We start from the raw sequence: 27,033 nt of genomic DNA, 5'->3' as shown, positions 1-27,033 counted from the left end.
TTTTTAGACATTTTGTGTCATCCACTACTTCCAAATGCATCCTGCAGCCTAAATTCATATCTTTTTCAGCTTGAGTATCCAAACAGCGATTTTTTTTTTTGTTTAAATGAACTATAGTGGTTCCTAGTGGTTTGCTCAAGAGAGTTTTAGTCATCTTCCACGTTGGTTACTTCTTTGCCAGATAAAAAAAGACTCTCTGCAACATCAGATAAATTGCATTGAATAGCAACATTTGACCAACCCATATATGTCAATGAACTTTCAGTCTGTGTCCATGCATCTTGACCATGAAATGACGTACGTACAACATTTTGCTCAGAAGTAGAAGCCTCTGATGGACAATACATTAAAGATGGTACAAACTGATGTGCATTTTCTTTCTGTTCACCACCAATCCGGTGTGTACTGTTTGATTCTCTGAAGTTTTCATGAAGTGGTCCACATTGGCCTTTGTCGTTTTCTCTGACAACCTTGTCATCAAGAAGCTGTTCCCGAATACTGCCTTTGCTTACAACTGAAGCATCAAACTGTACATTTTGAGCATCTAATTCTGACTGGAAAAAGAAAACACTCACCAATTAACTTAAAATTACATGATTCCTTTTAATTTTAATCCATAAAAGAACATTCTTTCAGATGCAGCAGGAAATCAAGGCATTTATGGTAAACAATTCTGGAGTAGTGAAGAAAAACAAATGTCAGTATGATTATGTGAGGTTGAGTACAGTGAAATGTAACAAAGTGTAGCTTCGTCTTTCTGAAATTCAGTTTATCCCACTTATTTTTTTAAGATGTTGGGAGATAAATTCTTAGACCCAATATTAACTTTCTTCTACTTAAAAACTAGTACATCATTTATTACTTGTATGGTTAAAATCATGCCCTCTGTGTATGAAAATATTTGTAATTGTCTAGCCATCCAGTAAAGTATCTTCTTTAGGAACTCTGCTCTTCACAGTAATATCTGGACAAATTCCTCTTTTCCTCAATTATATAACACACCCCATATCATAGGATAAATTCCTAACGAATACATTCATGGAGCATCTTTGCTATCTCACTGCCAGACTCATGTTTCCTTTATTTTTGAGATGGATATTGATGACTATATAATACTGAGATTCTTTGGGAAAATGCTACTAGCTACAAAGCCAAGAGAATATAAAGCATTAGCCAGCAGCATCTTTCCCTCTTCAAACTCACTCAGGCCCTTTAGCCCATGATGTTGTGACCTTTTAACCTACCCCAAGGCCTATCTAACATAGCCCTCCATTTTCTATCATCCATGTAAGTCTCTTCAATACCCCTTACATATCTGCCTCTGTGTTCCACATGCTCACCATTCTCTGTGTAAATAAAAAACCTACCTCTGACATCCCCATACCTTCCTCCAATCGTCTTAAAATTACGATCCTTTCATTAGCCATTAACACCCTGGATGTTCACTCTATCAATGCTTCTTATCATCTTATACACCTCTCATCTTCCTCTGTTCCAAAGAGAAAAGCCCTAGCTCACTCAAACTTTCCACAAAGGCATGCTCGCTAATTCAGGCAGCATCCTGGTAAATCACCTCTGCATCCTTTCAACACTTCGAATATTGAGGTGACTGGCACTAAACACAATACTTCAAGTCATTTATAAAAGTCACAAGGAGCAGGGGTCCCAGAACAGATCCCTGCAGAACACCACTAGTCACCTACCTTCAGGAAGGATATGCTTTATCTGCTATTTCTATAGGCAAGCCAATTCTGAATCCATGCAGCCAAATTTCCCTGGATCTCATGCCTCCTGATTTTCTGTGGGGAACCTCGTCAAAAGCCTTACCGTACAAAATCCATATACATATTATAAATATGAGATCAAAGATTAACTATTTGTCACATGTACATCAAAATATACAGTGAAATGTGTGGTTTGCGTCAACAGTCCGAGGATGCGCAGGAGGCAGCCTGGGAGGATTGGCATGCTTCCAGCGCCAACAAAGTATAAACACAAAAGATTCTGCATATGCTGGAAATCTCTAGCAACACACAAAATCCTGGAGTAACTCAGTAGCTCAGGCAGCATCTATGGAAATGAATAAACAGTTGACGTTTCACACCGAGACCCTTCTTCAGGATTGAAAAGGAAGGGGGAAGCGAAGGAAGAAAGCAAAAAGGTGATCGGTGAAGCCAGGTGGGTTGGAAGGTGAAGGGCAGGAGGGGAAGGAATCTGAAAGGAGAGGGAAGTGCACCATAGGAGAAAAGGAAGGAGGAGGGGACCCAGGAGGAGATGATAGGCAAGTGACAAAAGGTAAGAAACCAGAGGGGAGGGGGAGGGAATATTATTTTGCTGAAAGGAGAAATTGATATTCATGCCATCGGGGTTGGAGACTACCCAGATGAAATATAAGGTGTTGCTCCTTCACCCTGAGGGCGGCCTCATCGTGGCACAAGGATCAACATGTTAGAACAGGAATGGGGAGAAGAGTTAAAGTGGTAGGCCCCTGTGAAGTTCTACTTTTAGTGGATGGAGCAGAGGTGCTTGATGAGGCGGTCCCTCAATTTATTTTTATTTTTCTCTCCCTCTACCTACCTTGAGGAACCTTATCAAATGTCTTCCCATGCAGATAACAAATATTGTTTTACCATCATTAAAAACCTTACTCACTTCCTCAAAAAAACTTAAGTTTGTAAGCCTGTACAAAGCCATGCTGACTGTCCCCAAACAGGCCATGCCTTTCTAAATGCGCATAGATGATATTCTTAATACCCTCTCCAAAAGCTTCTCAACTAGCACGAGACACATTGACCTATAATTACTGGATAATCACAAATTTAATTCTTTAACAAAGGCACAACATTTGCTACTCTCCAGTCCTCCAGAAACCTATTGCTGAGGACAGAGATCCTTGGCAAAGCCCCAGCAATCTCCTCACTTCCTCCTTTCAGATCTGGGATATACGACACTAGGTCCTGGGACGTAGCTCTTTAGAAGATCTAACATTACCTCTTCTTTAACCTCAAAATGGCCCAGCACATTAGTATGTCACACTGTTTTCACTATCCTAATAATGTAATATTTAAACTAATAATTTTTATATTAAATAAAATAGTGATCAAGGTGTTCATCATCATCATCAGGTGCCGAGCCCAGTTTGAGCTTTGACTGCCATGGCCCACACACTCCTGTTTCGGGTCAAGTGGATCAATTCATTGGTTCTCTGGCTGCTGTCTCCATCATCATTTGTCTTTGTCTTCCTCTTGCTTTCTTCCCTTCAATCTTTCCCATAAATACTGTGCATTCTAACTCCTCTTTCCTAATCACATGTCCAATGAAGTTACGTTGTCTTTTCATGATCTCATACATTATCTCTCTTTATGTGTTTGCTCTGTTCATGACATCCTCATTAGATATTCGATTCATCCATGATATTCTTTGCATCCTCCTCAAAAACCACAACTCTGCTGCTTCAATTGATTTCCTCGTGTTACTAGATATTGTCCAATATTCTGAGCCATATAACATAACTGGATAAACATAACATTTCAGTACTCTGAGGCTGGTTGTCATGCCTAGTTTAGTATTGGTCAGTATACTCTTCATTCTTGTAAACGTGTCTTTTGCCATCCGTATTCTTCTTTTGATGTCCATGTCACACCTGCCATCTGATGTCACCCAGCTTTCTTAGTAGCAAAAGTTCTGTACTTGTTTTATGTCTTCCCTGTTTATTATCAGCCTGCAGATAGGATTCTCCTTCTTTTTGGATATCACCATACATTCTGTCTTCTTGCAATTAATAGATAGACCCATTTTTGCACTTTCTTCAACAACTATATCAATTAAGTTTTGTAGTTCTTCCTCTGTACTTGCAACTAACACAGTGTCATCTGCATATCTGAAATTATTGATGTTTTTACCACCAACTTTGATTCCCAAGATGTCTCTTGTTTTTTGTAATATTGTTTCACTGTACACATTAAATAAATCAGGGGAGAAAACACACCCTTGTCTATTGCCTCTCTTGATTTTTGTAAATTGACTCACTTCTCCATCTATTCTTACAGCGGCAGTTTGTTCCCAGTACAGATTTCTGATTAGGCGGAGGTCTTCCGAATCTAGATCTAGAGTTTTCTGTAATATTTAAAATAATTTATTGTGCTTTTGTGTAGTCGATAAAACAAACAAGATGTTCAATTAAGTTTAAAATATTTTTTTTAGAAGAAACAGGCAAGATTAAATATTTCATGGGGCAGCTCTGTTATTCAAGAATAAGATCAATCTGAGAAGATAATGGAATCGTTTTGGTTAGAGCTGAGAAATATTAAAGAGCAAGCAGCAGAAAATACTGGACATCGGCATCCAAGCATTTGTGATAGTAACATTAAAATAAGCAAATTAAGAGCAAAGGTAACAAGGGCGATGCAATAATCATGAGGAAATTTACATATAAATTGTGCAAACTAAAACAGCAATAATATGGAAGATTGGACAATCATCAAACTGCAGCTGCTGGAATCTGGAACTACCAACACTGTTGAACAAACTTAGTGGTCAAGCAGTATCTGCTGCTATGTAGGAGATAGCTACCTGGATGGAGTGGATGTGGAGAGGATGTTTCCATTTATGGGACAGAATTGGGACAGAGGGCACAGCCTCAGATTAGAAAGGTGTCTTTTTGGAATAGAGATGAGGAGGAATTGCTTGGTGATTCTGTGGAATCACTGCCACAGCTGGCTGTGGCCAAGTCACTCAGTATATTCAAACTGAGGTTAATTGGTTCTTGATGGTAAGGGCATCAAAGGTTACATTGAGAAGGCAGTAGAATGAGATCAAAATGGAAATTAAATCAGCCATGTTTGAATGGCAGAACACACTCAATGGGCCAAATGGCCTAATTTGGCTCTGATGTCTTATAGTCTTAATGTTATCTGTGTGAAGAAAGCAATTACCCTGCACTAACATGGAAGATGAACTCACAGGGTATAGATGCCTTTTAGATATGTTGACAAACAACAAATAAACAGACAAATCTGAATCAAATATTGTGTAACAATGAAATACTAATGAAAGATCTGGTAGTTAAAGGGGTCTCAAGGAAACTTAGATCATGTGATAGAATCAAATCAATTTCAGTCTTTGTGTAGAATTCTAACTAAAACAAGTTTCTTAAATCTGATTAAAGCAATTTGTTAGCTGATGATGAAAGATTGTAAAACTAGCAAGTCAAGGCCATAAGACATAGGAGCAAAATTAGGGCCTTTGGCCCATCAAGTCTGCTCCACCATTCAGTCACGCCTGATCCTTTCTCTTCTCCTCAACCCCATTTCCCGGCTTTCTCCCCTTAACCTTTGATGTTGTGTCCAACCAAGAACCTATTGGTCTTTGCCTTAAGTACACCCAATGACTTGGCCTCCACAGCTGCACGTGGCAACAAATTCCACAGATTCACCACCCTCTGGCTAAAGAAATTTCTCCACATCTCTGTTTTGAATGAACGCCTCTCTATTCTGAGGCTGTGCCCTCTTCTCCTAGACCACGGGTCGGCAACCTCCTTGCCTCTGTGGGCCAGATTGCGTATTAATGAGCACATGGTGGGCCAGATAAATGTCATAAAAAAACTTGAAATATGAGAATTATCCATTTAAATACCTCTAGTTATGTTTCGCCTCAAATTAATGAATAACGCATGCTAAAAAATCATTTGTGCTTAAGGTTGCCTACCCCTGTCGTAGACTCTCCCACCATGGGAAACATCATTTTCACAGCAAATACAATAGAGATAATTAAGAGACTCTTGGATTGGTACATGGCGCTTAGAAAACTAGAGGGCTATGGGTAATTCTGGGTAATTTCTACAGTAAGTACAGTACAAGTTTGGCATAGCATTGTGGGCCAAAGAGCCTGTATTGTGCTGTAGGTTTTCTACGTTCCTATCTACTCTGTCTAGGCCTTTCAATATTTGAAAGGTTTTAATGAGATTCCGCACCCCCCCCCCAACCCCGCTATCCTTCTAAATTCCAGCAAATACAGATCCAGAGCCATTAAATGTTCCTTGTATGATAACCCTTGCATTCTTGGAATCATCGTTGTGAACCTCCTCTGGACCCTCTCCAATCTCAGCACTTAAGAGGAGGAGCTCAAAACTCCACAATACTCAAGGTGAGGTCTCACCAGTGCCTTATAAAGCCTCAGCATCATATCCCTGCTCTTGTATTCTAGACCTCTTGAAATGAATGCTAACATTACATTTGCCTTCCTCACCACCGATTCAACCTGCAAGTTAACCTTTAGGGTGTTCTGCACAAGGACTCCCAAGTCCTTTTGCATCCCAGATTTTTGGATTTTCTCCCCATTTAGAAAATTGTCTGCACATTTATTTCTTCTACCAAAGTGCATGACCATGCATTTTCTAGCATTATATTTAATTTGCCACTTTCTTGCCCATTCTCCTAATCTAAGTCCTTCTGTTTCTTCAACACTATTTGCCCCTCCACCAATCTTCATATCATCTGCAAACATGGCAACAAAGCCATTTATTTCATCAACTAAATCATTTATATACAGCATAAAAAGAGTGGTCCCAACACCGAGGCCTGCAGAACACCATTAGTTACTAGCAGCCAACCAGACAAGGATGCTTTTATTCCCACTCGCTGCCTCATTCCAATCCTCTAACCATGTTAGTAAGTTTCCTGTAATATCATAGGCTCCTAACTTGGTAAGCACCTTGTCAAAGGCCTCTGTGAGTCCAAAATTACAGCATTCACTGCATCCCTTTTACCTATCCTACTTGTAATCTTAAAGAATTCCAACAGGTTTGTCACGCAGGATTTTCCCTTAAAGAAACAGTGCTGACTTTGTCCTATCTTGTCCTGTGTCATCAAGTACTCCATCACCTCGTTCTTAACAATTGACTAACATCTTCCCAACCACTGAGGTCAAGCTAACTGGTCTATAATTTCTTTTCTGCTGCCCTCCTTCTTTCTTAAAAGGTGGAGTGACATTTGCAATTTTCTAGTCCTCTGGCATAATGCCAGAATCCAATGATTTTTGAAAGATTATTGCCACTACAACCTCTATCACTACCTCTTTAGAAACCCTAGGGTGCAGTTCATTTGGTCCAGTGACTTGTGTACCTTTAGGTCTTTCAGCTTTTTGAGCACCTTCTCCCTGTAATGGTAACTGCATCCACTTCTCTTGCTTCACACACTACAACATCTGGTACACTGCTAGTGTCTTAGAGACATAGAAACATAGAAAATAGGTGCAGTAGGCCATTCAGCCCTTCGAGCCTGCACCGCCTTTCAATCTGATCATGGCTGATCATCCAACTCAGAACCCTGTACATGCCTTCTCTCCATACCCCCTGATCCCTTTAGCCACAAGGGCCATAGCTAACTCCCTCTTAAATATAGCCAATGAACTGGCCTCAACTGTTTCCTGTGGCAGAGAATTCCACAGATTCACCACTCTCTGTGTGAAGTAGTTTTTCCTCATCTCAGTCCGAAAAGGCTTCCCCTTTATCCTCAAACTGTGACCCCTCGTTCTAGACTTCCCCAACATCAGGAACAATCTTCCTTCATCTAGCCTGTCCAATCCCTTTAGAATTTTATACGTTTCAATAAGATCCCCCATCAATCTTCTAAATTCCAGAGAGTATGAGCCTAGCCGATCCAGTCTTTCATCATATGAAAGTCCTGCCATCCCAGGAATCAATCTGGTGAACCTTCTTTGTACTCCCTCTATGGCAAGAATATCTTTCCTCAGTTTAGGGGACCAAAACTGCACACAATACTCTAGGTGTGGTCTCACCAAGGCCTTGTACAACTGCAGTAGTACCTCCCTACTCCTGTACTCGAATCCTCTTGCTATGAATGCCAGAACACCATTCGCCTTTTTCACCACCTGCTGTACCTGCACGCCCACTTTCAGTAACTGGTATACAATGACACCCAGGTCTCATTGCACCTCCCCTTTTCCTAATCGGCCACCATTCAGATAATAATCTGTTTTCCGGTTCTTGCCACCAAAGTGGATAACCTCACATTTATCCACATTAAATTGCATCTGCCATGAATTTGCCCACTCACCCAACCTATTCAAGTCACCCTGCATCATCCTCAGTTAACAATGCCGCTCAGCTTCGTGTCATCCGCAAACTTGGAGATGCTGCATTTAATTCCCTCGTCTAAGTCATAAATATATATTGTAAACAACTGGGGTCCCAGCACTGAGCCTTGCGGTACCCCACTCGTCACTGCCTGCCATTCTGAAAAGGTCCCGTTTATTCCCACTCTTTGCTTCCTGTCTGCCAACCAATTCTCTATCCACATCAATATCATACCCCCAATACCGTGTGCTTTAAATCTGCACACTAATCTCCTGTGTGTGACCTTGTCAACAGCCTTTTGAAAATCCAAATATACCACATCCACTGGTTCTCCCCTATCCACGCCACTAGTTACATCCTCAAAAAATTCTATGAGATTCGTCAGACATGATTTTGCTTTCACAAATCCATGCTGACTTCTGATGATTTCACCACTTCCCAAACATGCTGTCATCACATCTTTGATAACTGACTCGAGCATTTTCCCCACCACCGATGTCAGGCTTACCAGTCTATAATTTCCCAGTTTTTAAAAAGCGGGGTTACATTAGCCATCCTCCAATCCTCAGGAACTAGTCCAGAATCTAAAGAGTTTTGAAAAATTATCACTAATGCATCCACTATTTCTTGTGCTACTTCCTTGAGCACTCTGGGATGCAGACCATCTGGCCCGGGGGATTTATCTGCCTTCAATCCCTTCAATTTACCTAACACCACTTCCCTACTAACATGTATTTCCCTCAGTTCCTCTATCTCACTAGACCCTCAGTCCCCTACTATTTCCGGAAGATTATTTATGTCCTCCTTAGTGAAGACAGAACCAAAGTAGTTATTCAATTGGTCTGCCATGTCCTTGTTCCCCATGATCAATTCACCTGTTTCTGTCTGAAAGGGACCTACATTTGTCTTAACCAATCTTTTTCTTTTCACATATCTATAAAAGCTTTCACAGTCAGTTTTTATGTTCCCTGCCAGCTTTCTCTCATAATCTTTTTTCCCTTTCCTAATTAAGCCCTTTGTCCTCCTCTGCTGGACTCTGAATTTCTCCCAGTCCTCAGGTGTGCCGCTTTTTCTGGCTAATTTGTATGTTTCTTCTTTGGAATTGATACTATCCTTAATTTCCCTTGTCAGCCATGGGTGCACTACCTTCCCTGGTTTATTCTTTTGTCAAACTGGGAAGAACAATTGTTGCAGTTCATCCATGCGATCTTTAAATGCTTGCCATTGCATATCCACCGTCAACCCTGTAAGTATCATTTGCCAGTCTATCTCAGCTAATTCACATCTCGTATCTTCAAAGTTACCCTTCTTTAAATTCAGAACCTTTGTTAATGAATTAACTATGTCACTCTCCATCGTAATGAAGAATTCCACCATATTATAGTCACTCTTACCCAAAGGGCCTCGCACAACAAGATTGCTAACAAACCCTTCCTCATTGCTCAATACCCAGTCCAGAATGGCCTGCTCTCTAGTTGGTTCCTTGACATGTTGGTTCAGAAAACTATCCCGCATACATTCCTAGAAATCCTCTTCCTCAGCACCCTTACCAATTTGGTTCACCCAATCTATATGTAGATTGAAGTCGCCCATTATAACTGCTGTTCCTTTATTGCACGCATTTCTAATTTCCTGTTTAATGCCATCCCCAATCTCACTACTACTGTTAGGTGGCCTGTACACAACTCCCACCAGCGTTTTCTGCCCCTTAGTGTTATGCAGCTCCACCCATATCGATTCCACATCCTCCCAGCTAACGTCCTTCCTTTCTATTGCGTTAATCTCCTCTCTAACCAGCAATGCCACCCCACCTCCTTTACTTTCATGTCTATCCCTCCTGAATATTGAATATCCCTGGATGTTGAGCTCCCATCCTTGGTCACCCTGGAACCATGTCACTGTGATCCCAACTATATCATATTCATTAATAACTATCTGCACAGTGAAGACTGATGCAAAATACTCATTTAGTTCATCTGCCATCTCCTTGTCCACTATTATTATTTCTCCTGCCTCATTTTCCAGTGGTCCTATATCCACTCATATCTCTCTTTTATTTTCTCACATACTTGAAAATGCTTTTACTATCCACTTTGATGATATTTGTTAGCTTTCATATTTTATCTTTTCTTTTCTAATGATTCCTTTAGTTGCTCTCTAAGTTTTCAAAAACTTCCCAAACCTCTACCTTCCCACTAATTTTTGCCCTTTCTTTTGTTTTTACATTAGCTTTGAGCTCCCTTGTTAGCCACGGTTGTACTATCTTGCCATGAGTATTTCTTCATTTTTGGAATACGCATGTCCTGCACCTTCCTTGTTTTTCCCAGAAACACAAACCATTGCTGCTCCGCTGACATCCCTGCCAGCAGCTCCTTCCAATTTACTTTGGCCAACTCCTCTCTCAAACCACTGTAATTTCCCTTACTCCACTGAAATACTGCTACATCAGACTTAACTTCCTATCAAATTTCAAGCTGAACTCAGTTATATTGTGATCACTGTCTCCTAAGGGTTCTTTTACCTTAAGCTCCCTAATTGCCTCCGGTTCATTACATAACACCCAATCCAGTGTAGCTAATCCCCTAGTAGGCACAATGACAAACTGCTCTAAAAAGCCATCTCTTAGGCATTCAACAATTTCACTCTCTTGAGACCCTACAAACCTAATTTTCCCAATCAACCTGCATATTAAAGTCTCCCATGTCTATGAAACATTGCCCTTTTGACACGTCTTTTCTATTTCCTGTTGTAATCTGTGGTCCACCTCACAGCCACCGTTGAGGGGCCTGTATATAACTGCCATCAGGGTCCTTTTACTCTTGCAGTTTCTTAACTCAACTCACAAGGATTCAACATCTTCCAATCTTATGTCACATCTTTCTTCGATTTTATGCCATTCTTTACCAGTAGAGCCACGACATCCCCTCTGCCTACTTTCCTATCCCTCTGATACTACTTGTAACCTTGGACATTCAGCTCTCAAATACAACCGTCCTTCAGCCATGAATCAGTGATGGCCACAACATGACCTGACAATCTGTAATAGTGCAACAAGATCATCCACCTTATTTCTTATACTCAGTGCATTGAAATACAACACCTTGAGTACTGTATTTGCTACCCTTTTTGATTATGCATCCCTAAGGTACTGATACTCACCCTGTTGGCTGCGACTATGTACCATCGCCTGCCTGTCCCTCCAGACAGTATGACTGCACGCAGTCTTACTTTTTTACCATCCGTCCTATCCTGAGACCCATCACTCTGGTTCCGATCCCCCTGCCAAATTAGTTTAAACACTCTCCAGCAGCTCTAACAAACCTGCCCATGAGAATATTGATCCCCCTTGGTTTCAGGTGCAACCTGTCACTTTTGAACAAAAGATCTCCCAGAGGATATCCCAATGATTCAGGAACCTGAAGCTTTGTCCCCTGCATCAGCTTCTCAGCCACATATTTATCTGCCAAATCATCCTGTCACTACCACTCCCTTCTTCTCTCCCTCTTCCTTCTTCACCATGGCCCATGCTCAATGCCTGAGACCCGGTCGCTGTGGCATCCTCCCAGGAGATCATCCCCCACAAAAATATCCAAAGCAGTATACTGAATTCTTGAGGGGAATGGCCACAGGTATGCTGTGCTCCAACTACCCATTTACATTTCCATTCCTCCTGACAGTCCCCAGCTACTCACCTCCTGCAACTTCGGGTGACTACTTCCCTGTAACTCTGATCAATCATCTCCTCACTCTCCCAGGACTCCAACATCCAGCATGAAGAACACACAACAGCCATTTACTATACCAGGTACAGAAAGAGAAAAAAAAGAAACCTTGACAGAAGCTTACCCAGAGCCAATGCCTCTTCTGAGCAGAAGTCTCCTTTGAGCCAAAGCCTGATGATTCTACTCTGGCCACTAGCCTACTCCTGACAACGGCTGTCCTGCTTGTCCCTCCTGTACTTTTATTTAGTTTACAGTGCTCTGCTGCCGTCATTGATAGGGCCTCTGCAATGGCCAAATGCCTGCAAAGCTCTCTTGTACTTATTGTCATGTGCACGGGGATGGTGAGATCCAGTGCAATGAAAAACATGCAGCAGTTTCACAGGCACATAGAGGTAACACAAAACGTAAATATTAAAATTATACCATACATTGAAAAAACACTATGTTAAAAGGTACACTGATAAACAAGCAATAGCCACCATTTAAAGTTTCATTACATCATTTCCAAGAAATATTTCTTCTTTTAAGGTAAACACTGCAAGAGTGTCAAGTTATGGATTTTCAACAGATGTTAAAATGGGTACCAAGCAAAAGGATAAGACTTCCAATATTGGCAAAAAAAAACACTAAACCTGAGGATTGGCAACACTTCAAAACTTAGCAAAGCAGCACTAAAAAGGGTAAATAGAATATGAAAATAGTCTAGCAATAAGTAGACTATAAAAGTATGTGGGGAAAAGGTTACTGTGGATCCATTTCAGGCTGAAACAGGAGTAATTATATTGGGGAATAATGGAATGCCAAAGAAATTGAAAAATGCAAGGAAAACAGAAGAGGTCAAAGAAATGACCCAAAGAAGTATCACCCAAAACTGAAAATATATTATACTTGATTTCCTTATGCAAATCATTAATAATGATAAATGTAAGATTTATATAGGGAAAAATTAATGGGTGCAAAAAGCAGTAAGACAGACATGGCAGCAGCATTACACCATTCGGCCCATCGAATCTGAAATCTCTAGAACAAGATGAATTGTAACACGAAGTTATGGGATAGGAAATGCATTTTCCAAAATGCCTCAGATTTCAGAACATTTCCACAGACTGTAAAATAGCAAATGTATACTTATTATTTAGGGAATGGAGAAAGTATAGATCAGTAAAGTATTTAGTTGGATGTTTCTGGAAAATGATGAAGTCTACATTAAGGAAGTGGTAACAGTACAAATGGACATTACTGACAAACCTATGAAAGGGAAATCATGTCTGATACACAAGCTCGGTATTTTTGAGGATGTAGCGAGCAAAACAGACAGGGTGAACCAAGTACGTATACATTTAGACTTTAAAAGGGATCTCTGATAAAGTGCCACTCAAATTAGATGCACAGTATTCAGTTAACAAAACAATGGACAAAGAATTGGGCATTTTCAGGCTGGAAAGCTGTGACCAGCAATGCTCTGCCTGTATGGAATATACAGTTGAAATCAGAAGTTTACATACACCTTGGCCAAATACATTTAAACTCAGTTTTTCACAATTCCTGACATTTAATCCTAGAAAATATTCCCTGTCTTAGGTCAGTTAGGATCACTACTTATTTTAAGAATGTGAAATGTCAGAATAATAGTAGAGAGAATGATTTATCTCAGCTTTTATTTCTTTCATCACTTTCCCAGTGGGTCAGAAGTGTGCATACACTTTGTTAGTACTTGGTAGCATTGCCTTTAAATTGTTTAACTTGGGTCAGACATTTTGAGTAGCCTTCCACAAGCTTCTCACAGTAAGTTGCTGGAATTTTGTTCCATTCCTCCAGACTGAACTGGTGTAACTGAGTCAGGTTTGTAGGCCTCCTTGCTCACACACGCTTTTTCAGTTCTGCCCACAAATTTTCTATCGGATTGAGGTCAGGGCTTTGTGATGGCCAGCCCAATACCTTGACTGTTGTCCTTAAGCAATTTTGCCACAACTTTGCAGGTATGCTTGGGGTCATTGCCCATTTGGAAGACCCATTTGCAACCGAGCTTTAACTTCCTGGCTGATATCTTGAGATGTTGCTTCAATATATCCACATAATTTTCCTTCCTCATGATGCCATCTATTTTGTGAAGTGCACCAGTCCTTCCTGCAGCAAAGCACTCCCAAAACATGATGCTGCCACCCCCATGATTCACGGTTGGGATGGTGTTCTTTAGCTTGCAAGCCTCACCTTTTTCCCTCCGAACATAACGATGGTCATTATGGCCAAACAATTCAATTTTTGTTTCATCAAACCAGAGGACATTTCTCCAAAAAGTAAGATCTTTGTCCCCATGTGCACTTGCAAACTGTAGTCTGGCTTTTTTTAAATGGTGGTTTTGGAGCAGTGGCTTCTTCCTTGCTGAGCAGCCTTTCAGGTTATGTCAATATAGAACTTGTTTTACTGTGGATGTAGATACTTGTCTACCTGTTTCCTCCAGCATCTTCACAAGGTCCTTTGCTGTTGTTTTGGGATTGATTTGCACTTTTCGCGCCAAAGTACGTTCATCCCTAGGAGTCAGAATACATCTCCTTCCTGAGCGGTATGACGGCTGCGTGGTCCCATGGTGTTTATACTTGCGTACTATTGTTTGTACAGATGAATGTGGTATCTTCAGGCATCTAGAAATTGCTCTCAAAGATGAACCAGACTTGACATCATTTTCTGACCTCAATCCGATAGAAAATTTGTGGACAGAACTGAAAACACGTGTGTGAGCAAGGAGGCCTACAAACCTGACTCAGTTACACCAGTTCTGTCTGGAAGAATGGAACAAAATTCTAGCAACTTATTGTGAGAAGCTTGTGGAAGGTTGCCCAAAGGGTTTGACCCAAGTTAAACAACGTAAAGGCAATGCTACCAAATACTAAGTATATGTAAACTTCTGACCCACTGGGAAACTGATGAAAGAAATAAAAGCTGAAATAAATCATTCTCTCTATTCTGACATATCACATTCTTAAAATAAAGTAGTGATCCTAACTGACCTAAGACAGGGAATGTTTTCTAGGATTAAATGTCAGGAATTGTGAAAAACTGAGTTTAAATGTATTTGGCTAAGGTGTATGTAAACTTCTGATTTCAACTGTTTACCAATGGTTTAAAATGAGGATATTTAACATAATATCTGAATTTGCTGATTCATAGCATTGTAGGCTTTTAGAAGCATAAAGAAAGGGTTCAGGAGGGGTTTGGTAGACTATATGAATAGGCAAGAATATGGCAAGTGAGCAATCATCCATCTCAATAAAAAAATTACTTTAAAATGGGAAGAATTTGAGATGCATTAATGTTCAGATAGGGTAGCTGGCCTCGCACACTAATGATTGAAAGTTAACATCATACCCAGTACGCAAAGAGGAATGGAAACAATAGTCCAGGTGATTTTTCTGAAATGTACAGCATTCTTAACTGATGTGAAAGAGTTTATGCAAAGTTTAAGCTTCACTGGCTGGAGTGTCTAGAACCCAATGTCAGTCTAAGAAAAAGCAGCAAGCCTTTCTGAATAAAGTTTACAAGAAATTTTCCACCTCAATATTAGTTCAACATTGATTTTTTTTCCACTTCAGAATAGAAATTTATATATTGAGGAAATCAAACTTTATGGATTAAGGTAGGAGAATGGCACTGAGGTAAAAGATCAAATACAATCTTGTGGAACATGCATGAAAGATGAATGGCTAATTCCTACATCTAATGTTATAATTGCTGTTGGGTCCTTTCAAAAGTATCTCTCAGTGAAATGCACTGTACTTAGCCATTGCTTCTTTTCAGAACCCTCAGCTAGCTATAATTGTGTTTCATCCAATGTAATGTTGTAACTATGTAATGTTCATGTCATAACAGTGACAGATAATATTGATACACACTCACCACATCAGAAAATACACTGCAACAACTTTCTGTTTCTTTTGGCGAATAGCTGGGAGATTGACTGCTTCCAGGTGAATTATTGAGCTCTACAAAAGATATATTCAGTTGATTAGTGAAGAACTAGTTTTATTTCAATTAATCAACAAGAATTGTTCATTTCAAAAGCCGTAATTATTATTAATCACTACTTTATTTTAAAAAGACATGAAAAGGCCATTCATCCTAGATACCAATCACAAATATCCACATTCCAGATGCACTTCCTTGTGTAAATAGTATCTAATTACAAAATACAGCAGACTTTGGTTAATTGGGCCATCAATTAATTGAGGAAACTAATATTCTGGGACAACTCTTGGAGAACATAAATAAATCAAGAAAATAGCAGAAATTCCTTTCATTTATCTGGGACACTATGCTACTTAATTCAGGGCCATTGCCGAACATTTTTTGAGATTGACAGTAGATGAACAAAGGGGTGTAGAGGATGTCTAAAGAAGGGTAGCACCTCTAGTGAAGGGGCTGGTCATGTCTAATCTAGGGCAGCTCACTCTCCTTTGGACCCCACCAGACACTTGCTCTTACCTGTGGCTTTAAGCCATGTTTCACCTGTGACAGCAGTCACACTCCAGTACCACCCACTTTAACAGGAAGGCTAAACCAGGTAAGTGTAGCCAGCAGGCCTCATATCCTGGTGACATAGGGAGATACCCAACCAAGCACACAAAGTCAACTCCAGTGGACTGGGTGGACAAAATCTACAGTGAGATCCAACAGCCAGAGAGCCAGTTCTGCAACACTGTGGAGAGCAAAGGGCAGTAGTTCAGGCACAAAAGTCAGGGATATTCACTGCTGCCAAGGAAAACCCAGTTCTGGACCCGGACTTACAAAATCAAGAGAGTGGATATACCCCAGTGTAAAATTTTTCCCACTTTAAAATCTCTCCCACACAGGTTTTCTGTCATCGTTGGATATGACAGACAACCACCAAATGAACAAAATCAGCACAGAAACCCAATTCAGATCACGGACAGCCTTCATAAAAAAGCTTCAACAAATGCATCCTCCAAATCCTCATTTTAATTATAACATTCAAGATGATTGTTGATACCTTCAAATTCTTCATAAGTTCCTAGCTCGTTGAAGTGGTGAAATAATTTCATTTTCACTCTGGGCCATTTCTAGCATGTTGAAGTCTGAATGTTTGAAACTATAGTGAGTAAAACAGTTCTGAATTGTGCTACTGCTTTTCTCACCAACTGTCAGTGCCAAAATCATTGCTTTTTGAACACAAGCACACACAACTGATGCTACTTAAAAAGTGTTTGATCTAAGCATAGTGTAATGTTTAAGGGCCACATAAGTGCACACAACTGATGCTATTTTGAAACTGCTTGGCAAGTCTCCTATCCCAATTAAGTGGAATAGTTCCCCAAATAAACAAAGTAAATCCCAGCTATTTTCTCAGTTAGTTTTTGTTCTTTCAGAGTTGTCAAAATAAGCAACTGTCCCAATTAACTGAAATCCACTACATAATATTCTGAAACTAATGACAACTGTAAAATTATTTCTCAGGTGCACTTAAAAGCTTCACCATACCCTATACTGACCTTACCAGCTGCTCATGCCAACTTTTAAAAAGTGTCATAAAATTTGTAGCACACTGGGGACATGACAACGACACAGCAGTCTGTGCTGCTGTATCATAGCTCTAGTCACCTGGCTTTGAATCTGACTCAAGATGCTCTGTATGAAGTTTGCCTCTCTTGGGCCAAAGATTTGCTGACTGGTAGGTTAACTGATCAGTTCATTGTAGGATTGCTGGGGGTGATAAGGGCAGAAATTGGATTGGATCAATGGACCTGTTTCCATGCTGCATGGCTTGTCTTTCACTCGAAGTTTTTACTTGGAAAAAATGTGTTTTTTTGTAGCAGAGTTTTTATATTTTTGAACACTGAATATTTATAAAAATAGCTTTGTTTTTTGGTCTCTACAACTTAATTACTGTTTGATTTACGAGACACTCTTGTGCTCTACACTCATTAGCTACTGTAAATGAGCCAGGAAATGTGCTCTCTGTAAAAACAGCAATCCATAATTATTGCTTATCAAGTACAAAACACAGAGTAATTCCTCTTCATCTTTCCAAGAACAAAAAGTATCAGGGTCTGCATGTAGATCAAGTGATCTTCAACAAAAAGAAACTGTATACAAAATGTTGTTTCACAATGCCCACCTTTTCTTCTGTAGTCTAAACATCTCCAAGCTTCCTCAGGTCCTAAGGCAATGTCTTTCTGAATTCTGAACTCTTCTGAGCTACTTTCCAAATACTGTTTATTAAGGGAATTATTTCCATCAAAATCTTTTTCAACTGACTCTTTAAATGAGTTGGGTTTTGGTTCTGTGAAAATATATTCACTTTCTGCATCTTCAGCAAGAACTTTATCATTTCCATCTGAAGTTCTGTACATATCACTTCTATTATAAGGAACATTTATATTAAAATCATTATCAATAAGTGCATAAGGATTAGGCATAATCTCCTGACATAAAAAGTTGGCTACAGGTTGAATTCCTTCCAAGTTGTAACATTGAGTTGGTGGGACATCTCTGCCGTAAGAAGTCAGATTCTGAACAGTAGTTGCGATTTCAGTCGTGATGTTCTGTGATGAAGGAAATGCATCTTGCATTGAAAAAGAAACATACTTTCCACAATTACTTGAATGATGACTTGAGTTCTCCATTAAGGAATTTTGCAACAACCTTAAAAAAATGGTTAAAATATTAATTGCATTAAAATTATGCTGTCTTAAATAATTAAAACCATTACTGATTATTCAGATTTTCTTTCATTTCATAATCATCATCAAATAACAGCAGTTCCATACTTAGCCAAAAATCTGCGATTTCAATGGAAAATATTTTCAGTACTGAATACATAAATCAAATACATAAATAAATTGAATCAAATACATAAATAAAAAGCAAATATTGTTTTGGTTTAGCGGCAGAACAAATGACAAGATCAGAAGGGAACTGTTTTGCGTTGCACTTTAGAAAATTAAGCAGATTGACACAGAGGTGGAAAATTTTTGTTAAATGGAAAAAGCAGTGGAATGGAAATAAATGATAAACTTAGACAGAAAAACAACACCAGCATAAAAGGCCTAATTTGCTCCTTTTGTGCTACATCATTCTCTGATTCACAATAGACAAGTTTCAAAAATAGTTTTTTATTACTATATATTGGAGTCATTGATGTCTTCGTAACATTTTGAAACAGAAATCCAGCCACTGATATTTAATTCCAGGTTCAAGCACATTTCTGAAAATTCAATTTTAACTGTTTCTACCATGGAGATCAGTTGAGGCAATCTGCACTGATGTACTTAAAGGGTTATGAAGTATACATGTGAAAGAAAAAGGAAATGGTAATAAGGTTAAAGCAGGTGACATGATGCTTGGCAATGAAATGAAAAAAAAATTCTCAAATACAAACTGGTCATTCAACCTATCAAACTATTGCATACATTTAAATAGTAGATCATTTAACCTTTTTGACTGAGAAGAGCACAGGGCTTCAATCTTTCTTGAAAGGTGGGCCTTTCCAGTGTGGTTTCATCCAGAAAGTATTTTTGTTGATGAAACCCTCTTACCAGGGCTCATATACAAACTCAACTTGTTAGCTAACTCTATTAACAGCCACATGACCCAGTGGTGAGAAAGCCACTTTCATCAACAACATATGTCCAGAATCCGTTTGATTTGTGGTTCAACCAAACAGGAATGTCGTCATGTTCCAATTAAAGGAACTTCAATCTGAGCAAATGCTGTGTAAATACCATCTATATACAATTATCAGTTGGCAAGAAATACACCGCATAAAATTATAAAGGAAGTATATTTACCAATTTCAGCTTTATCAAATAGTTAATATGAAAAAATGGCCCATTACCATTAAACCAGCCCAATGTGTACATGACCATTGGAGTTCTTACTGGAGTATTCAGGGGTGTATCTCCTACTCACACGCTAGACCCATAGTCTGCACGGAAGCACCCGCCACATTCTGAACTTCCCTCGGAGTCCATCTTGAACAAACTGGCTCTCTCTCAGGAGTATATGCCTTTCCTTCTTGGAGCCACTCATTTGCACAGAGCACTTCTTGCAACAGGGACTCTCCTTCCAATGCCACTCTGTGGTATCTTCCCTTATGCCCCACTCCACAGCGCCCACCAAAAAGACCCCGAACCAGACTACTGTCCCTCCAAAAACTCTTCCCCACAGCTCTATAGAACCTTCTCTCACATCCCACAGTCCTAATTGGCTGACTCACATTCCTAAGCTGGACAACATGGGTCCTTATCTTAGCCAAAGCCAAAACACGCTGCTTTTACAGAAAATTACTGATATAAACTACCTCCCAGCATAGCAGTGGAGATCTTAACCAAAGCATTACATTGATTATTAGCATATCAAACTTTTTAAACAGTCTGAAAAATATCTGAAGAAGCCATATATTTATTTTATGCCTATCTGTAGTGTATTTTGTGTTGCATATTTATTATGGGTAATTTGTCACATGGGTTGGGGTATGGTTGAAATAAATGAGTATAGTTATGTATTAACGTTATGTCTTGGGTCAGTCTACTCTCATTAGAGCCGGGGTGATATTTTTATGCTGACCACCAAGATCGCTTAGTTACGCTAATTGGAATGCTATTATCCTTCCTTTGTGTAATTCTGCTTATATTGCTAATTTGAGTTTCATTAGATTTTTTAAAATTGCTCACCTTTGCTGGTTTTGTAATAAAGAATCAAACATATTTTCTTCGACTTGGAGTTTGATAACAGTGTCAAACCCTGTACTCAGACTTTCAGCGGTTTTGGTTTGTTTTCAAATACCTGCTACATTTTGTCAACAACAAAAAAAATGCATACCAAACAAGCACCTGTCTACAAGCAGACTACCTTGGACCTATTGACAAAAGTGGATTCACAACACTGAGAAGCCTACATGTCGGCAACCCCAGCAACTTGTGGCAAATAAAGAGCTTTTGTTGATTCCTGCTGTCCATTGGGCACCGTTGCTCAATCGTGTGGTGTTTGTCTGAGGGTTTGTTGCTTTGTTCCACTGAAGTCCTGAAATAGTCCAGTTGCCAATTTTTGAATTGAGGTCTGTTTATTTGGCCTGGTTTAAATGCTTGGACGTGCAGACACCTTGTTTATTGCCTACATTTATTGAATGGAATATCGCCACTGTGCTCTGCAAATGTGCTGCAGGTGAACAAAGAAGTAATTGCAAGTGGCACAATAAGGAGAAAGTAATAAGAGTGAATCGAAGCATGGAACTGATGTCAGCGACCCTCACATCAGGGCTGGCAAAAGAGAAATCGAAGAAATTAAAGGTTTAGCTGGTAGAATCGAAAGTCTTCAAAAGGAGTATTAAGCAAATGAGAACAAAATTAAACATTTAATACATCAATTAAGGAAGTTAGGGGAAATGAGGTAAATACCTTACAAGTGCAATCTTGTCTTCAGGACTTAATTAGACTCTGTGAAGCTGTTGCTAAGTAACGTCACACACTGATCTCATTACTTCCCAAGGTTAAGCAGGAAAAACATAACCAGTGTTTTCCAAACCTTAATATTGAACCCATAGAGGATATAAAACAATGGTTGACCCAATTATGTTCCACTGAAGGTCATGTTGCTGCAACAAGTGAATCAGACAATATTTCTCAAATTCCATGACATGTTTTGACTGTACATATACCAGAGGAATCATGGGATGATGCAAAGCCAATGTGTCAAATGTCAGTGCTCCAAGTTCTGCTGAAGACAGAGCATCTTTTATATCTAATACCTCCTCTGCACACATTAGAGACTGACTTAGCTACATTAATCACACAGCAACAATTATTGAAAGACAAATGTGCTCTGGAAGAGCAAGAGGAAAAGCTATGGAAAAGGAAGAAGCAGCTCAAGTTGCTGAAAGAAATTGCCACACAGGTGGCCACAGTTTATGTGCTAAGGACTTCAAGTGAGGAAAATGCTGAAAGTGCTCCAGCAGAACAGTCCTATGGTGCAAATTCTTATATTGATAAGGCACAGAAGAAAACAAAAACACTCCACATCAATATTGATTCATTTGTTCAAGTATCTGTGAAACATGAGCTAGATCCCCCCCCAAGAGGTAGTTCAGGGTGTTTACTCTCAGCCTGCACTAAGGAGACCACTCTGAGCATATCCAACAGTTCAAAGGGCTCATAGGACATTCACATATTCACTTACTGCCTAGAAACACTCTTGTTTCAGATGATAGAGGTCAGAATAATATTGATATTATGAGGAAACAAAATGAAGTAACAACTCATTGGCACAACAAAAGAGACCCAAATTTTGACGGCGATTCATTGCAGAATCATTCATTCATGAGGGATTTTGATAAGTGTTGAAGGCAAGACTGACAGCCATAGTGACCAACTCTATTTCCTTGAACAGTACACTAGGTATCACTCTAGAGAACTTGTCAGATGCCTGCACGTTGACCCTAAGAAAGCATATGTAGAAGCTAATGCTTTACTACAGGAATATTTTGGTGTTGAGCAGAACACCTACATGCAAAAGGCTCTTTCTTGGGTACCCATAAAATCTGAAAACATGGAGGCTCTTCAGGACTACAGTCTTTTTCTTATAGGCTGTTACAATGCCATGCGTGAGATGGACATGCCTGTCAATATGTTAACTGAAAGAAGTTGCCCTATATGCTTCAGGATAAATGGAAAACAGTGGTTTGTGAATTGCAAGAACGGCACAATCATAAGACTACATTCACTGACATTGCTGATTTTATTGAAAGGCAAGAAGAGCTTGCTACAGATCCGGTATTTGGGAATATACAGGATGCTCTATCACCTGCAATAAGCAAAGGTGTGAACAAAACTAAGTCACACTTTGTTCTGAGGCTAAAAGAAGCAGTTTTGACACGACTGTGGCCACTGTGATGAGTAAAGCTAAAACTGAACCTGCAACTAATGAAACGGAAATGCTGTCATCAGCCAAAACAGTTTGTCTGTTCTGCGAGGCTGAACACACATTGGATTTGTGCCCTCAACTGGAGAAAAGGGCTCATAGTGAGAAGATTGTCTTCCTATATGAAAATAACATCTGCTTTGGCTGTTTATGTACAGGACGCATCAACAAGGATTGCAGGAAGCATCCTTCATGGAAAGTATGCAAAGGCAAACATCCCAGCATACTTCATATTCACTCTAATGAAAAGGGTGCAGAATCAAAACAATCCGTGAAAAAATCAGACACAGCAGTGAGTAGTGCCCGGGTATCTAACAGCCTTACAGGGGCTGCCAATCATGATTATAAACTTCCTATAATTCCAGTACAAAGTGAAGTCTAAGAAGGGTAACAAGACAGTGGTTACTTGTGCTTTCCCAGATCAAGAAAGTACAGCAGTGTTCTGCATGAACAAGCTCAACTTCACAAAAAAAAGGACACACATTCTCTTACACACCATGGATCAAAAGTAGGTTGTGAGTAGTTCAATGTTTCAGGATTGGAAGTGGCTGGCTTAAAATGGCAAAAACTGTTGTGAACTACCTACCACCTATATGCAGGAAGAGGAAAAATCTCGCAACAGTGAGATTTCCAGGGATGGTCTTGCCTGAAATATGTCCATTTATCAGTGATTGATTCAGAAATTGAGTTGCTGATAGGGACAAATGTACCTGTAGCATTGGAGAAACTGTAAGACATCCACAGTGCCAATATTGGACCTTATGCAATCAAAACAATGTTGGGTTGCTCTGTCAATGAACCATTGAAAAGAGACAATGGTAATGGAAGAGACTGTACACAGCCAGAGCTGACAATTAACAGGATGTCAGTGTTGAACTTGGATGAGCTTTGGCAGTGGCATTTTAAGGCAGACTTTCCTGAATGCAGTCACCTGGTTTGTTATGAGTAGATCACAAGTTTGTAGAGTCGGTTATGAATTCCGCAAAACTGTTTGATGGCCACTACCAGATTAGTTTACCTTTGAGAGAAAAAAAAGGTTAACATGCCTAATAACAGGAGGATTCAAGAGCAGTGTGCTCTAAATCTAAGAGGTTTAAGAAGGATCTGTCATTTCACACTGACTACCCAGCTTTCACGATGGATGTCATCTCCAAAGCTGAAAGAGTGCCAGCAAGGAATCAGGAATGCAATGATAGGCAAGTCTGGTATATTCCACATCATGGTGAAAACTTCATGTTGTGCTTGACTGTGGAGTGACTTTTCATGAAATATCACTTAATGTTTAGCTTTTACAGGGACCAAATCTTACCAATACACAAAAAAATGCTGGTGGAATTCAGAAGGCCAGGCAGCATCTATGGAAAAGAGTAAACAATCGATGTTTCATTCCAAGACCATTCATCAGGACTCAACGTTGACTGTTTACTCCTTTCCATAGCTGCTGCCTGGCCTGCTGAGTTCTTCCAGTATTTTGTGTATTTGATTTCCAGAATCTGCGAATTTTCTCGTTTGTAATCAAATCTTACCAGCTCACTGATTGGAATCATCACTAGTTTCAGATGATCCTTGCTTCATCAGGTTAAAGTATAAGTAGAAGATGCAGATCTGCTGAGGTTTCTCTGATGGCTGGATAGTGACCCCACCCAAGTTATGGTAGACCTTAGAATGGTGGTTTGGAGCTACTTCATCACTGAGCTGTGCCAACTTTGCTGTTGGAAAATGCACAGAAGACAATGAAGAACAATTCAGCTGTGAGACGGTGGATAAAGTTTTGCATTGCTTCTATGTTGGTAACTCCCTTGTGACACCGTCCTCTGAGGAAGAAGCGATGTCTCTCTATCATGATCTTGTATCCATGTTAGCTAAAGGCGGCCTTCAACTCACAAAGTGAATAAGCAACAGACATGGTGTGCTATCTGTGATACCAAAAGAGAAAAGGCAGGATTTGGATTAAGATATACCTTTGGTGGAGAGAATACTGGGTGTGCAATTGTGTATTCAGTCTAATACTTTCAAGTTTAAGATCAGAATCCAAGATAGACCACTCACCAGAAGTGGGATCCTCTCCACAGTTTGTTCCATCTATAATCCTTTAGGAATCTTGCGTCTGGTGGCAGTATCTGCTAAGAACATCCTAAAAGATGTTGGTGAGCCTAATTTGGAGTATTGTGTGCAGTTTTGGTCACCTATCTACAGGAAAGATGTAAACAAGGTTGAAAGAGTACAGAGGAAACTTACAAGGATGCTGGCAGGTCTAGAGGACCTGAGTTATAAGGAAAGATTGAATAGGTTAGGACTGTATTCCTTAGAAGACTGAGAGGAGATTTTATAGAGGTATACAAAATTATGAGGGGTATAGATAGGGTTAAAGAAAGCAAAACTTTTTCCACTGAGTTTGGGCGGGACTACAACCAGAGGTCATGGTTAAATAAGAAAGGTGAAAAGTTTAAGGGGAATACGAGGGAAAACTTCTTCACTCAGAGGGTCTTGAGAGTGAATGAGCTGCCAGCACAAGAGGTGCATGGGACATTTCAATATTTAAGAGAAGTTTGGATAGGTGCATGGATGGTAGACACAGTTGGCTGGGATGACACAGTACCATCATCAGTTACTCATTAGTGGAAACAGTGGCTGGCAGTTGGAGCACTGTGCATGATCAAAGCACTTTTTATCATAGGAAAATCTCGGGTAGTTCCGTTGAAGTCAGTTTCCATTCCTCATATGGAGCTCATCGCTGCCACAATGGTGAGCTGTATGGACACATTGTGGAGGAAGGAGTTGCACATTCAGCTTCGTGACTCAGTATTTTTGGACTGATAGAGCTTTGACTAGCGGCCATCCAGTCATTAGAAGTTTTGAGAGGAGGGGTCTTTAATCAGGTGTACTGCCTGAGGATAAAAGGTAGCACGGGTCAGTATAGCGAAAAAGAGCTTTGACCAGCCATCAATTTGCTTTTGGGATTTATTAGCAAGAGCAAATTAAAGGCAGGCAGGGGTAAGCACAGCAGCCATCGTCTGAGTTGACACAGTCACACTGGTGATCTTGAGGATTCAGCTCTTTGAGGCTTCAGTCAGAGAAAGCAAAGAAAAGCTCAAGTTTTTTTGTTCTCTTCTTTATATCTGCTCAGCTAGGACAGTGGAGAGGAGTGGAATGCCCCTCTTATGGGATGTGGGAAGGCAGGGAGACCTACAGTGTTCCTGACTATGACAACTGCAAGAAGTGCACACAGCAGTGCTTCTAACAAACTGCGTTTAGGAGTTGAAGCTGGAACTGGATGAACTCCAGATCATTTGGCAAGATGAGGGGGTGATAGATAGGATGTATAGAGAGGTAGTTACAACCAAGGTGCAGGATACAGGAGATCGGGTGACAATCAGAAAGGGGAAAGAGGTTAAGGAGACATTCCCTGTGGTCATCCCCCTCAACAACAGGCACAGAATATTATTTTGTATACTGTCGGCAGGGGAGTGACCTAACAGGAAAGTCGCAGTGGTCGAGTCTCCGGCATTGAAATTGAGTCTGCCTCTGTGACTCTAAAAGGAAGGGGGGAGAAGAGGCACACTGTGGCGATAGGGGGTTCGTTAGTTAGGGGAATGGACAAGAGGTTCTGTGGGCGAGAATCAGATTACTGGATGGTATGTTCCTTCCTGGGTGCCAGGCTGAGTCCTCAGCATTCTTAAGTGGGAGGGTAAACAGGTAGAAGTCATGGTCCTTGTTAGTACCAATGACATGGGTAGGATGAGTGATGAGGTTCTGCTTGGGGAGTTCAGGGAGCTAAGTTAAAGGGCAGGACTTCCAGGGTTGAGATCTCAGGATTGCTACCCATGGCTTGTGCCAGTGAGGCCAGAACTAGCAAGATTATACAGTTTAATGCATGTTTACAGAGTTGTGTAGGAGGGTGGGTACATGATTTTTAGATCATTGGGTTCTCTTCCAGGGAAGGTGGGATGTGTACAGAAGGGACGGCTTGCACCTGAATTGGAGAGGGGACTAATATCCTTGCGGGAAGGTTTGTTAATGCTGCATGGTGGGGTTTAAACTAGAGTTGTAGGGGGATGGGAACTATGAGTGCTAGAACAGTTATTGGAGAGGTTGTGGAGGCAGATGTTGGTAAGACCACAGACAATGTTAGAAATCAAAAGGTTGAGCATGGTGTGACTAGTGTCCTGGGCTGCACATATTTCAATGCAAGAGGTATCATAGGAAAGGTGGATTATAGTGCTGAAGATGAGCCAGCTGGTTTGCAAACACAGGCAATGTGCAGTGAGGAGAGGCAACATAAAAGGT

The 27,033-nt window shown here is 40.2% G+C and overlaps 1 protein-coding gene across 2 annotated transcripts in view; it reads right to left on the bottom strand.

Annotated features, from left to right (window-relative positions):
- Positions 1-146: 146 nt before the first annotated feature.
- LOC134359364 (regulator of DNA class I crossover intermediates 1-like) overlaps positions 147-27,033 on the bottom strand; it is a 72,296-nt gene continuing 45,409 nt past the window's right edge. The window contains exons 8-10 of one of the 2 annotated variants that reach the window (XM_063072500.1): positions 17,948-18,474; positions 15,712-15,797; positions 147-554 (exon numbers count right to left, since the gene is read on the bottom strand). In XM_063072500.1, the coding sequence (XP_062928570.1) occupies positions 147-554; positions 15,712-15,797; positions 17,948-18,474 (1,021 nt within the window). The remainder of the gene's footprint in view (positions 555-15,711; positions 15,798-17,947; positions 18,475-27,033) is intronic. The other variant, XM_063072501.1, reaches the window with a different exon arrangement.

This window comes from Mobula hypostoma, chromosome 20 (assembly GCF_963921235.1).
Source record: "Mobula hypostoma chromosome 20, sMobHyp1.1, whole genome shotgun sequence".
NCBI lineage: Eukaryota > Metazoa > Chordata > Chondrichthyes > Myliobatiformes > Myliobatidae > Mobula > Mobula hypostoma.
Note: the sequence above shows the minus strand (reverse complement) of the source record. Positions and strands in the feature narration are given on the sequence as shown.